The sequence below is a fragment of the Dermacentor andersoni genome, chromosome 2 (assembly GCF_023375885.2).
Source record: "Dermacentor andersoni chromosome 2, qqDerAnde1_hic_scaffold, whole genome shotgun sequence".
Lineage (NCBI taxonomy): Eukaryota > Metazoa > Arthropoda > Arachnida > Ixodida > Ixodidae > Dermacentor > Dermacentor andersoni.
Window position 1 is genome coordinate 107,786,623 of NC_092815.1, and position 15,071 is coordinate 107,801,693.

The window sequence follows — 15,071 nt, forward strand, 5'->3', positions numbered from 1 at the left end:
CAATTAAAATGTGAGGCAGGAATGTAAACATGTGGCCTCTAAACAGCAAATAATGTACAGGATTTCAACTTCGCCATTTATGCCTACTATGGTGGTCTGCACTTTCAGCTGTATGTGTGAACAGCCACCAGGGAACAGGAATACAGTTGAATGCCTTCACAATGAAACTGACGGGGCTTGTGAAAAAAATTTTGGTTGTCAAAGAAGTTCATAGATAAGAAATTTACAAACTACCAGGAAACATGCCGTTTTGTGGCAGTAAGACTGTCTTTGGGAAGGCAGGAAACCAAGCAACCTTTACTGATGTCTGAGCACACTTTTATAAGATCCGACAGTGTGATGTTAAAGTACACCATTTTTTGAGCCGTCACAGATGAAGACTATTCAAGCTTGAAATAACAAGAATTATTAGCCATGGGCAACAATAAAAGTCGGCACAATACAGTGTATCTGTCAAGTACATCTCATTCATATATACACAGTTTCTCATTTAAAGGAAAACATTTAAAGGTGGCATTACAGTTTACATTGCTTGGAACTATAATTTATTCACCTTGTGAACAACTACTAAATGGAGAGCTTATAACTTCATGTAATTTTTATTGTTAGACTATTCATTCTGCTAGGACATGCCGTGCAGTGCACTCACTCGACTGGGACGCCTCATCGAAGAAACGAAGTTCAAAAAGGGGCGGGTTTTCAGTCTTGAGCTTAGTGATGTTCTTTGAAACTGTGTCAAAACGAAGGATGTGGCCTTTCTGAAACTCAGTCCAATAGATGAAATTTCCAAAGTGGGCCAGGCCATATGGGTGGTCCAAGTGCTCCCCTTCTACCAGCACCTGAGTCAAACAGGACAAGGTAGTTTTAAAAAGAATAAAAGTAAAGAAAAATGGCAAGTGACAGTTTCATAATGCTGCAGCCAAAAATCGTATAACCCCTTCAGTCACAAACTACAATTGATTGTTGATAAATGTGTGAAATTTACATAATATTATGCCAAGGTGCTGAAGACTCCATAAAAAGCAGGTAACGGTGGGACAATGACTTTGTGCTTTTTATATAGCGACCCATCATAATTACATAGTAACTAAATATTAATTTATTGTACAGTCAGTCATCTATGTTTCTTCGTTAAAGATCTTGAATCACTCACTCAAATTACATGCACAGATTAATTATTGGGTGCAAGCATTACAACAACGGAAAAAAGAATATCTCTCCCAATTACTAACGAAACGCCCCACTTCAAACGTTCCATCAAACACGGCAGTGCCTTCACCAAAGCGGTCGTCTGAAGTGACACATTTCACTCAAGAAGTGAAATGGGTGTATGTTCAATTTACCCAGAGCTTAATGTTCTTTGTCTATTCCTTGCAACCAATGCACAGAAATGGCAAAAATAAGTTGCATCCACAAACGAGTACGCCATGACTGAACGGGATAACTTTGACATCACCATTTGAAACAGAGAACCAAGTTTAGATGATGCTCAACTTCCAGGACTATGCATGAAATTAAGGAACATTTCGCAGTGGGCTAGTTGGCTAGACATAATTAAAACTGTTGCACAAAGCAACGAAGGGACAGGACTTAGGCTCGGGTATCGTGTTTTGTTTTCTCGCTTAAGCCCTGTCTCTTTGTCACTTTGCACAATAGTTTTATTTATGCATAAAAATTTTGTGTCAGTGCTCATTTATAAACTAACTCTATTAGCTTTATTTCTCCTGCAAACTGTTAAAGGAGCCTTTTTCTTATTTCCAATCATTGCACCACAATTGTTGTGCTAACCTTCTTATAAGATGCACAGATTTCTGAAGTTACATTATGTTATAAAGGTTCAGTCCACTGCAGTGGAAAAAGATTTTAAGGAATTATTCAAATTATCAAAGGAGGGGAGGCCGCACTAATGCAGAATTCTGCACATTTTAAAAAGGGGGAAGAAGAAAAAGAAAACTAGTTGTAATGTAGCGCTCTAACAATGGCAAAAAACAACTCACCTCGCGCCCCTTGCCATCAAGGCCAATGCGTTCAATGCGATGGAAATACACATCACACCAGTAGAGCTGGCGGTTAGCGTAGTCTATGCTCAGGCCGTTTGGCCAGTGCAGATCTTGTGAGACGAACACCTCTCGGTGTGAACCGTCCAAGTACGCTCGCTCTATTTTTCCTCCATCCCGGCCATCACCCGGAGGGTACGGTTCAGTTGACCAGTCAGACCAGTACATGTACCTGAAGGAGAACAGCAGAGGATAGCTGGTCAATAAAATAATGCAGTTCCACTGTTAAAGAGCCCTTATTCATGTTCGAACACTTCAAATGAACAAGTACAGCCTATAACGCAATCAGCTATTGTCTTCCTGGACAAACATTCTTATGCCTAATGTTTGCAGAAGCAGGGATGTTCAAGCATAAGCCCATGCTCTCTACCAAATAGAGTTACTACAGTGCAGTCCACTTATAACGATATCAAGAAGAACGAAAAATCCGATCGTTATAACCGATCATCGCTATATCTGGACTGCTGTAAAAAAAGAAAAAGAAAAAAGCTGCCGAACATACCTTTGTAGCTCCAAAACCAAATTTGCCTCTTACGATAAAGAATTGACAATGTATAAAAAAGGCTGTGAAAAGTAAGATGTTTATTTATGCCTCTAAACAGCATGTCAAGCGTTTGGCATGCTGAAATAGTCAGAAATCTGCACTTGCTTTTGCAGAAGTTTCATGTTCACAGCCACGGTGTGCATTGCATCCAGTGGCTGCGCGAACAGTGGTGGCTATAATTTAGCATGCATGAAATCAATGAGCGACTCTATCGATGAAAGTGCACTTTGTGTGAACATTGGGGTCGGTTTCAAAGACAGGCCACTGTCAACCTCTTCGCCTCTGTCGCACCACGCCGCCGTCTGTTGCGACACTGATCGCCCCGTCGGAGCTTCTTCACAGAACGAGGCAGTGCTATCTACACTCAGAAACTCCTCCATCGAAGCCCCACCTATTTTATTGCCAGTAGCGACATGCTCCCAGAGTTCAGCAATGTCAGTGGCTGCCACCCATGGGGGTTTCGCCCTAGCGCTACAGTGAACTAGAAGTATTGGGTAGTGGAAAGAGCGGAGGGCTGGGCACACAGGCAGCGTCAAGCCAAGAGTGAAGACTCCCGCTAGGGGCGCTGGTGTGCTCTTCCAGAGGTGACCGTGCCGGTTGGAGCTTGCGTTGCCCGCATGCGCTTTCCCGCACCTTCCTTGGTGCTACGAGCCAGCGTGCTTCTCGTGTTTTTGCAAGTGAAACTACTGAAAGTGCTGAGCGTGACCATTTCTCTGTTCGATGCTGCCCTGTTGTCGCTTTTTGGATAATGGAAGAGAAGAAGAAAAAAAGCAATATGCGTTGTTATGCACCCGGATGCAAGAGCGGGTATCCTGGTTTTCGGGAAGTAAATGGATGCACGTTGTCTCTTTTTGGAGTGCCTAAAAACAATGACCAGCGGAAACAATGGGAGAGGAATCTTCACCGTAAAGATAAGCCACTCTCCGAGACTTCAACTGTGTGTGAGAGGCACTTTGAAGCGCATTTTATTTTGCGTGACTATGTTCACTTCATTAATGATGAGGAAGTAAGGATTCCTTGAGCTAAACTGGCGCTGACCGACGACTTGGTGCCCACGCTCCTGCCTGATTTGCCATCTTACCTCTCAAAGGAAATATGTCAGAGAAGACCAGAGAGAAAATGCGTTGCAATGTACCCAGCTGTACGTACGAAGAAGGTGCATTTGTCTCGTCACGAAGTTCATGATTCATCATCCCAAGATGATGGTGCAGATGGCAACGACAGCCTGGATGTGACAGTGCCCCAGCATGATCTTCAAACGATTGTAAGCAGTGCGACCGTACTGAACAGGTGGGCACGACTTGATGTGCTAGACTTCGATGGAGTTTTGTTTGCCACGAGAAGTGTGAGAAAAAATCCATTTGCTCTTTTTCACGAAAGAGTGCTGATGTTTATGACTTTTCAGGTTTATTTGAAGATTAGAAAACCTTTTCACAGCCACATTCAGTACACGGAAGCTGCATCATGAGAGTGTTATGGATGTTATTGCTCTTGTTAAGAGAAACCGCTGTGGGAGATACGGGTTTCTCCTCCGTACTCTTGGGACAAAGGAACGACAACACAGTAGTGCAAACAATCACAAGGGCATTTATTGCACCTTTCATAGATCAATGCCTGCTAGCCGAGTTACTATCCCCAAAACATGCCGATGGGCGCGCGACAAATCTAGAAGTCCGATTTACCGCGACCGCATTGCGAGCGAATATGTTCGCCCCATGCTGGATCCCAACGCCTGGTCGTTCGCGTGTACAGTCACGCGAATGGTGGCACGTTCGAAGGCGGCCACGCGAGACGGTCTCGCAGAAGCATGGTCGGCGCACGCGCGGGCGGCACGTCCGCTCCCGCTCGCTTCCCAAGCCCAGAGAGAGCCAAGCGCCCTCCCTTTTGGCGCCCAAGTAACCCCGCAGCAGCGCGACACTCGCGCCATCTCCCGCACTGCGCCTCAACCACTCCGACCCCCGCGGGCGAAGCCGCCCTGCAGGAGACGAGCTATGCGGGAAAACTAGATCTCAGGGGAGGCGTGAGAGTCACGCATCCCCACATCCCCCCAACCTTAAATCACTACATATTCCGGCGAAACATTTCACACAGTCTAACATCAACACGTGCTTCGCGAACAAGGTGGTACATGCAACAGTGGCCGCGCCGGGGAAATGTCCACACGCTGTCCATAACATGCGAGCCGACTGTCCTTGGGGTACACCGCTGGCGTCCGCTGGTCACAGCAGCAGCTTTGCGACTCGACGGCACGATCCCAGGCCAGGACTCCGGAGACGACGACGCAGTAGTCGGAACGAGCAAGCGTCGCTCGCGCCGACGCGCCCTGCTGGCAAGAGCCGCCGTAGCTGTCGGTGACCACCGGCTCCTTTGTCCGCCGCCGAGGGTTGTGAGCTGGATGCAGGAGGCCGCCAAAGTAACTGGCCACAGCATCACCATTGCCCGGGGTGACTCGATCGTAGTCCGGGGCAGCAGCGCAGACGATGTGCAGGTGACAGCAAGCCAGGGGTGACTCCAATCACGCTGCGTACACTCAAAACACTCGGCAAACACTAAAGTAGTGCAAGGGAGAGGAATTCTGCATGCGCATCGCCCACGTGGTACGATGTTCAACTCGGCTAGCAAAAGATCGGGCAGCTACTCAGATGCTAAGTTCACGTGAACGAAGCTCGCTTTCTTGAGTCGAACGAGTAATTTCAATTCGTGCGAGGCTAACTAGAATGAGGGAAGCAAATTGCAACACCTCAACGCCACGGTCCACCAGGTTGTGTCCCTCCACGTGCGACAGGCAGCTTCGTAAAGCCTTAGGCCTAAAGCGTCGCTACCCTGACAACAACCGGCATCCAAAAGCAACACCCAAAATGGCCGCAAAACAGGCAGCCGCGAGGAGACGTTAGCTCTGTGAGGTGGTCCTACTCCGCTTGGTGCACACAGCATCCGAGTTGACGGCGCCCACCATCCCAGACGGTGTCGGAGTGCCCGGTGCCAGGCCGCAATACCAGTCAGCCCGTCGTGGCACCCGTGGCCCGCGGCCACCCGGCTGCCAGAGCCGCGACTTCATCCGAGTCAAAGAGATAGAAGAAGCTATTTACATAAGAAATTCGGACCACCCACGAGGCTTCCGTACTCACTCGCTTCAGGCTTGCCACTGCTCCGCGGGCGCTCAGCCTCGCTCTCCCAGGATGCAGACCACGTGGCTCTCGTACTGACGAATGTCATTAAAAAAAACACTTGCGAAAAGGCTTAGCATGTTGATAAGTTCAAACACACTACAGCCACCGTCGCCTCGCTCAAGAAAGCACGCCGCCGACGCTAGCGATCAAAATCCACGCTAGGCCTACGCTTCGGTTCAAACAAAGGTCTCGAACGAAGCAACACTTAAAATTATCGTCCGATGCCCCAAGAGGTCCACGTTGGACAGCCAGATGTGGGAGGTACGAGGTTCTCCTCCGTTCCGTTCTTGGGACAAAGGAACGACAGTAGTGCAAACAGTCACAAGGGCATTTATTGCACCTTTCATAGATCAATGCCTGCTAGCCGAGTTACTATCCCCAAAACATGCCGATGGGCGCGCGACAAATCTAGAAGTCCGACTTACCGCGACCGCATTGCGAGCGAATATGTTCGCCCCATGCTGGATCCCAACGCCTGGTCGTTCGCGTGTACAGTCACGCGAATGGTGGCACGTTCGAAGGCGGCCACGCGAGACGGTCTCGCAGAAGCATGGTCGGCGCACGCACGGGCGGCACGTCCGCTCCCGCTCGCTTCCCGAACCCAGAGAGAGCCAAGCGCCTTCCCTTTTGGCGCCCAAGTAACCCCGCAGCAGCGCGACACTCGCGCCATCTCCCGCACTGCGCCTCAACCACTCCGACCCCCGCGGGCGAAGCCGCCCTGCAGGAGACGAGCTATGCGGGAAAACTAGATCTCAGGGGAGGCGTGAGAGTCACGCATCCCCACACCGCCAAGACTGGATAGGGTGCGCAGCCATGCAGAATCACTGACAGTGAAGGTTGTAGCTTTTTATGTTACCACACAGCTGCACTTTTTTGTGAAGTCCTAAACCGTTGCAAAGATAAGTGTCGGGAGACCTCAAGATATCTGAAGCTGAGCCACTGTACATAAGTATGTGAAATGGTATTGTGTGCTCCCTAACGGAACTCTTCTGTTGCAGTATGTTTCTTGAAAATGCCTCCCCCCTACCCACTGATACTGTGACTGAAATAAACTGTCTGCAGGAGGCTCATGCTTCTGAAATGCACCTGTTCATCGCTTGCTTAAATAATAATGATAGAAGAATGCAGCAGTATGCATGCATTAAGCAAAAATGGGACTTGTTACTGGTGCAGCTGGGTAAAAAAAAAAAGGTGAAATTTTGATGCTAGAAGTGCACTCGGCCGCTACAGCATGAAGTGCGTGCCCTGCAATCCCATGCTACATATCTTAGGTTTGCTTACATAAAACCATATTGACATATTTGGCATGAGGAAAAATGAACACAGCATTCTGAAACTCTGTGCCGTTGCACTCGCCTGCTGCGTTCTGCCGCATACTCCCGCAGCCGTTGCTCAAGGAGTGAGCAAGCACGCTATCTGGTGAGCTTCTACACAATATGCCTCGCGCCCAGGCCATCGCTTATTCGACTACCCAATATTTTCAGGTGCACTGTACTAATGCGCAAAGCCCGCCGTTTCCATTCACTGGCACGATCACTGCTTCTAGCCTTCATGATCATGGAGCTCATCTTGCAAAATTTGTAGCTTCGTCCCATGCGACACAGCTTTGTGCTTTATCGGCGCACCGACCGCTGCTTCTGTGGAGCATTTCCATGCTCCCTGAAGAAGAGAGGGTGATTGTAGAAAGAGAGCGCAAGCGCAATTCACTTCTCGCTTCTTTTTTTTCTTTTTCTGGACGCTTGCTAGCGACGCGGACACAAAGAAGCTGGCACTATCTTGTGGCACACCGCAGTAACTTGCGTTGCTCTGAATCGGCACACTGGCGCGAAGCGCTGCGCGGTAACGGCAGCAGATACGAACTTGCGTAGGCAAACTTCTCGCCTCTTCTTGGTTAAGGGTAACTTAGCAAAGCAAATTTCACGATTATTCTGCATGAAAAACACCACCCAAAACGCAGAATTTTGATAGTTATATCCGATATGCGGTGCATAACATATCGGTATACATGTGTGTTTTTTTCTCATAGCCCTAATGCATAAATTGATACTCTGAAGTCAACTCATCGTTATAACCGATATATTGTTATATATGGTACCGTTATAAGGGGACTGCACTGTAATACTACAACCCCTGCACAGTGATGCCAGGATGACAGCTGCCATGCATGCTGTGAAACGTTCTGACACACGTTGCAAAAAATTCCCCTGGGATGGTGATGCTAGTGGGAATACTAGGGACATGACGCACAAGGTAAAACAGATGCCGTCATGATGAAGGACTTCAAACAACCTTTCTGAATACATGCGATTATATATGAGACAGGGTTGAAAGTAAGCACCAACAAGGCTAGCCAAGTGTTTGGACCTGCACATAATTTTCACTAAAGCTTTAAAAAGTGGTCACTCTGATAAGCTTTTCTGTGGTGCACTTCTGTTAGCCGACACTGTAATGACATCCTGCTAGCCAACAACTGCTTTCTTCCAAGGAAATGCGATACTAGGTATCAAAGAGAATGAAGGGGATTAACCGAGGGGCCCGATTTTTTTATTAGTCATATCATGAGAAGCCAACAAACACCAACACCAAGGACAACATAGGGGAAATTACTTGTGTTTAATAAATGAAATAAAGAAACAATAAATTAATGGAAATGAAAGTGGATGAAAAAACAACTTGCCGCAGGTGGGAACCGAACCCACAACCTTCGCATTTCGCGTGCAATGCTCTGCCAATTGAGCTACCGCGGCGCTGTTTACCCATCCACTTTCTTGGGTATTTATGTTTCCTAGTAGAACCCTGGGAGTGTTAGCTAGCGCCGCCACTCACAGACCTTGACGGCGGACGTGGAACGTTCTTTTTGCCGCAGGCGTGACGCCTGCGGCAGAAAGAACGTTCCACGTCCGTGCAATATGCGGTAGTGGCGTGGCGCGCAGCACAGGCGATGCCAAACGCGTTCCATGACAGAGCCGGCCACCTTCGCCATTTCTTGCAGGTTTGCGAAGCTCATGCTGGCTGTTAAGTCTTGGAATGTCGGATGCATTTGTCTTCGCACGTGTTCTACCTTTTCGGCATCTGACATAAGCTCCGCTATACGGTCATAGTATTCAGCAGTGACGTGAACGAACTGCTTGAGGTTTTCTGCCGGATGCTGAGTGTGCTGATCTAGCTCTGCTTATAGTTTAAACTTGTAGTCAATGGTGGTAAACTCCGCCGTAAATTCGGACGCGAAGGACTGCCAGTCAGGGTGTGCACCTGAGAAGCGCCACTATTGTTTGGCTGACCCCTCTAATGCTGCTGGAAGAAACTGCAAACGGTGGTCAGAGGGGATCCCCGCAATATCGCAGTACTCTGAATACTTCTCCAGAAAGTCTTGCGGTGAGTGTCGGTCCTGGTAGCTACTGAATTTTGGCAGTGGGACGGGCACACTTTTGATGTTGAGCGCTGGCCCCGCGCCAGTTGTCTTGTTGGGCCTAGCCATGCCGGCTGTCTCGTCAGGGCTAACCATGTCTTTGAGTGGCGTCTTGCGCAGAATTTGAGCTACATCAGCCGAGAGTCTCTCCCTTTCCATTGTGGTCCCGGAGGTTGAAGCCAACTATCCTTGGACAACCAAAGAAGGCAGGAGAGGCTGCGCAACTGCCTTGGTGGCACTAGACAATTCTTGGTCCTCCATGTTAGGTTTGGTCGGACGAGCCCCCACTTGTCCAGTACGTTCTTTATTTCGGGAAATCCTCGGCGCACGCATACATACGCAGTCTGTGTTCTGTCCCGCCGCGCCGCACACGGCTTGCTCAGCCGATTACTTCATTCACTCATTTCGATGTAGCGCTTCCCGCATGCCGACTGCGCACACATGCCTTTCATGTTCTACCTGTTTGCCACACACCGTTGCCTATCGTCCCATGCCTGCTACTCTACACAGTTGCCTGGAGCATGGAGCACACATACCGATTCTTGATCGAGCCACACTCGCAATGTCGTCGAACCATAGTATGAATATTGCACATATAATACCTCTGGTCATCTCTGGATGTGTATGATAAGCAACTTCCATGACTGTACCTCACAGCACTGCATGTGCGCGCTTTGAAACGCGGCACTTATGTTCGCGATCGTGTATCAACGCTGAAAAAACCACGGGACTTTAGACAAGCAGCGGCAAGGTGCTTGACATCGCGGAATTGCACCCGTGTAAATCTAATGAGAAGTTAGTGCTTCGGCATTCTTCCAGCAGCATGTTCCCAGTGACACTTTAGCGCATTTTTTCTCCCGTCACTGCAACGTGCAGCTACATGAAAAAAAAAAAAAAACATACGTACCAGCTAAGATTTCCAGCGCGCGAGAAGGTGCACACATCGCTCTCGCTGTTGGCACACTCAATATCGTCGTTGACTCTGTTGCCGCCATCGTTTTCCGTATCGGCTGTGGGTTCAAACATGTACGGGGACAATACAAGCTGTCGGAGACAGCGAGAACGTTCCATCTTGCAACTCAGCTATGAAGCCAGAACAGCAGAACCGCGTGCTACCAGAGAGAAAGGAATGGTGCTACGCTCTGAAACGGAGACATGCGGCGGCGCCGACCGGCGACTACCGCCAACGACGTCACAGCGGCCCCGACCAATCACGGGCAACAGCGGCGTTCGCGCGATGCCCTGAGGCACTGGTGCGCGTTTTCTTGGAAAAACAGCCGCTTGCGTTTGTTTCCGCCCTTTTTGAGCCAGATATTCGTGTTCAGGGGACTCAAAACTGTAGAATGCCGCAGAGAACTCATTTTTTTCGAAAAGTGTTTCAGCTTCCCTTTAAGGAGTGCGTGAAAACACTTACCCCCTCTTGGGATCAACCACAATGGCCCTCGGATGGGACATGTTGAGAGAGACCAGCTGCCGGCGCAGTGTGGAATTATCCAGTCGTGCCACCCAGATGCCCAGGTGCCCTTCATCAGTCCAGTACAGGTTGCGGCCGGCCCAGTCCACAGCCAGACCCTCACAGTTGTTCAGGCCTGAAGAGACAATAGATGGCATAAATAGCGTACCGAAATGAAGGCAATGAAGTTCAGACAAGTATAAGATTATATACAGTTAAACCACAATATAATGAAGTAGGTAAAATTGGCAATTTGCTTCGTCATATTGAAATTTCATTGCACTGAAATTCGGCCTTCTATGCAAATAAGTAGTCACCGATCTGCAAAATTTTCCAAATTATTGGACAATCAAAAAAAGCAAATTTGAATGAGAGAAAGATTAATCTTGTTAAGTTTCAGAGTCGACGACAAAAGATACAGTTTCATGCCATGTCAACAATATCTTCACAAAGGCAGTACAAATTAAGCAAAGCTTAGGCAAAGCCAGCCACACTTTCACGTCCACTCTGCCCCCACGGCTGACAGTGGCAGGCGCAGTGGGATGACACTATCACTGACAGTGGTGAGCAAATACTTAGTCTGCCTCTCGCTTCAACGTGTCTGCTAAACTCAAGATTCCTCAACTGCAGTGCTAAATGCACGAGAAAACGTGCACATGATGCCACGCCATCTTGGCACAATCACCGTTTGCACACTTAGCAGATTAACTCTCAAACAGGGCACATGGGTGGCGTAGGCACTCAGCCGAGCTGACAGCCATGCGCAGCCATGGTTGTGCTAGAAATGGAGATGTGCGCCAACCTGTCCCCCCGCTGTGTCCCCCCCTCTTCTCCCCCCACCCGTGCTTGATCACATTACCACGCACAAGAGTCCTCCCCACCTTTCCTCATGCACACCCAGGAAGACAGCACTTGTCCAGCACCCATTCATCGCACGCTTTCACTAGCACCTAAAGCATACAGCAAACAGAGTGGGATAAAATCTTATTGCACCTGGACTTTTATACAGAACATGAAGTTGCTCTGCTTTGGCAGTCACTCTTGGTGGCACGGCGCAGAATTTGAGAGGTGTGTTAGCAAGCAGCTGCTTGTAATCCAACCATCTGACCATCTAAGTCCACGGAAGTTTCCATTTTTTTTGTAATGGTATTCCTTCGTGGCGGCAGTGAAATTTCATTATACTGAAATCATGTATAAACGCACTTTAATATATTGAGGTTCTAAATACGTTGGGTTCCATGGACAAGAAGTAAAGTTAAATACTTTGTTGTATTGAGAAATTTGTTATATTGAGAAATTTGTTATACTGAAGTCCGTTATATCTAAGTTTAACTGTACTTGTTTCTACCTGCCTGCCTGAGTTTTAGGCCAAGTACTGCTCTACAAAGAAAAGCTAGACAAACAGTAAGCTCTGTCAGCAGACACTTAAAATTTAAGCATTTATCAGTCCAGCTGCTTCAACTGGAAGAGCAACTCTATTTCACATGAGGCTATAACTACAGTATGTGCTTTCTTTCCAGCCCAATCCATCAAGACTTCATTATTGAGCTTTCTTCAGAAAACATTTTGACACACCGGCCTCTCACATTTACCATGTGGATTCCTTTGAAACATAACTGTTCAGGCAGATTTATTTCTGTCGCACTCAATTCATTCCCTGAAATGCGACTCTTGCGATCAATTATAACCACAGCAGTTCAAACACCTGAACTACAAATACTAGGTAATAACGTACTGTGGCACTATGCTCCTTCAAACACAACAAACAGGCCAACATTCAGCTCATGCATAAAGATATGTGCAAGTGCATTTTGTGCTCATAATGATTATGGAGTTCCAGGACATCTTGAATGAAAGCCTCAATTTTTATGTCTAGGCACATGCAGTTTTACTGGTCACAGAACACAAGATTGAGGGATAGTGTAAGCCAGAGTGAGTGCAAGTGGATACCTTTTGAAGTAAAGACCTCTCGCTTGGAGCCATCCAGGCCTTGGCGCTCAATGACAAACTGCTGGGCGTCTGAATAATAGACAGTGCGCGTCTTGGCATCGTAGTCCAAGGCAGTTGGTCGGCTGAGCGACCGTATGGGAGCCATCACTTCACGTCGCAACAGTGGGGACACCCTAGACTCGGGAAAGTCGTCACTTGTTGAAATACCCTTCACCGCACCTGGCCGCCCACGTGCGTAAAGCAGGAACTGTGCTGGAGCCACCGCTGGACCAAGCAGAAGCAAATGCACCTTCCAGAAGCAGCTTGGTAAGTTCCACTTCATACATTATGCACTTGCAAAATAACAAGCGAAGTTGAGAATGCTGGGTGTACAGCTGACCAAACGTTTGGTTTAGTTTATATATATTCCCAGCACTGCAGTGCTCGGCCAATGATAGTGTGATAGGAGACTGCAGTTTTCTGCTCTAATAATAACCATAGGAATTAGCTGGCGTTTAAAAAACAGCAGCTGGTGTCAAGCAGCGCGTGTATGTAAACTATGCTAAATGGTTAAAAACAAAAGCTGCTCGGAACAACATGCTTTCTTTGGGTGCACACAAAAGCTTTGCATGAGAATCACGTGAATACAACGTGCCGACACCAGAATGTGACAAACAAGGTGCTTGCCTGTGAACTCCAAACATATTATGCGCAGCTTTAGTCGGCAGTCTTGATTAAATCCTGGTCACACAGCAAAATTCAACCCAAGCGTATGCGCATGGAACAAGTATTATGTGGCTGAGGATACCTATCTGCAATCCATTCAGAGCACTAAACGCACATTTTTTAGAACAGACCTGCTGAGGATATTCACCAACAATCCGCGAAAACACTGGCAAGTACTAAACCCTCAACAGGTACGCATTATTACTCTTACTAACAGACTTGGACAAGAGGTCAGTGATGTTGAATGCGCGAACATATTTAACACTGCATTCTCATCCATTTTCACTAAAGAATTTGACACACCACTGCCTTTCGTAACTGCTTATCCAATGTCACTAATGCCATCAACCACATTTTCTGCACAGGGAACGGCCTGCATTATTGAAAACATTAAGCTGTCATCCTCGTCGGGTACTGACAAAATCACTTCCAAGCTCTTAAAAGATACTCAGCATGTCTCCGCAGCATAGTTATCACTACTGTTCACGCAATCACTTTACACAGGTAACATACCCAGCGACTGGCAAGTGCGAAAGGTCATTCCAGTCTTCAAATCAGGTAACAAAGAATCACCTCTTAACTACCATCTCATTTCCTTAAGCAGTGTCCCATGGAAAATCATGGAACATGTCATTTATTTTCACATAATGAATTTTCTTGACTCGACCCATTCTTTTCATCCCCCTCTGCGCGGATTTCATATGGCTTGTCCTGTGAAACATAATTAGCATTTTCATTCATCATCTGCATGTGAATCTTGATTCTAATGTTCAAACTGACACAATCTTTCTGGACTTCACTAAGGCTTTTGACAATGTACCTGACAAATGCTTTACTAAAGCTTTCCCAGTTAAATTTAGACACTAATGTATTACAATAGATAAAAGAATATTTAGCACACCGCTTTCAGTTCATCTATGTTAATAACCAAGCTTCTAATCACCTCCCAGTAACATCAGGCGTCCCTCAAGGATCTGTACTTGGTCCCTTCTACTTTTGATATACCATATTTATTCAAATCTAGGCCAATAGTCTTTTTTTTTTTTTCAGATAATCATATGCCAAACTCTAGCGTAGGCTTAGATTCGACGATCTTAAAAAACGCGCCAGGTTGTAATTTAAAATGATAAATATGGTGCATAGCTAGCACCATCGAGAAAAGTCATTATCGCAGCCGCTATTAGCCACGCCAGTAGCCAACTGAAGTACACGAGCGACGTCGCTATTTTGACGTGTGTTGTATCGGCGTGCGGCGGGGCCCGTAGTGTGGCTTTATCATAATGGCACCAAAGAGGCGATGCCACTATAGTGCCGCTTTCAAACGAAAAGGTGTGCTAGCCGCAGAGGCGTCGTCAAACGTTCAAGCCAGGCAGAACTTCAGCATTGATGTGAAAAACATCCATCGTTGGAAGAGGCAACGGGCGACGCTTTTTTCGTGTGCCGCAACAAGGAGATGATAGCTATAAGGAAAATAAGCGTGCGATAACAGAGAGGAGCTGTTCGTTGAGATCGCACCGCGTTTCGATGCATGTGAGCCGTGCCGCACTGTCTGCGCATGCATGGGCACGCGGACGCGAGCATGCTTGTCGTCTGGGCTAGCAGCGATGATAACATAGAGTGAGCACGGCATGTTCATATTAAACAAATGCTGTTTTCATTTTGTGAATGCTGTCCTCACTTTTTTGTTGAGCCTACATTCAAGGTAAGTTTTTTTATTTTTTCTGTCTTCGGACATTCGGGAGTCGGCTTAGAATCAGGGCCGGCCTAGATTCGAATAAATATG

The 15,071-nt window shown here is 47.3% G+C and overlaps 1 protein-coding gene across 1 annotated transcript in view; it reads right to left on the minus strand.

Moving 5' to 3' along the window:
* LOC126541462 (prolow-density lipoprotein receptor-related protein 1-like) overlaps positions 1 to 15,071 on the minus strand; it is a 230,185-nt gene that overhangs the window by 176,949 nt on the left and 38,165 nt on the right. The window contains 4 exon segments of the mRNA XM_050188197.3: positions 650 to 839; positions 1,998 to 2,229; positions 10,595 to 10,769; positions 12,584 to 12,847. Coding sequence (XP_050044154.2) covers positions 650 to 839; positions 1,998 to 2,229; positions 10,595 to 10,769; positions 12,584 to 12,847 — 861 coding nt within the window.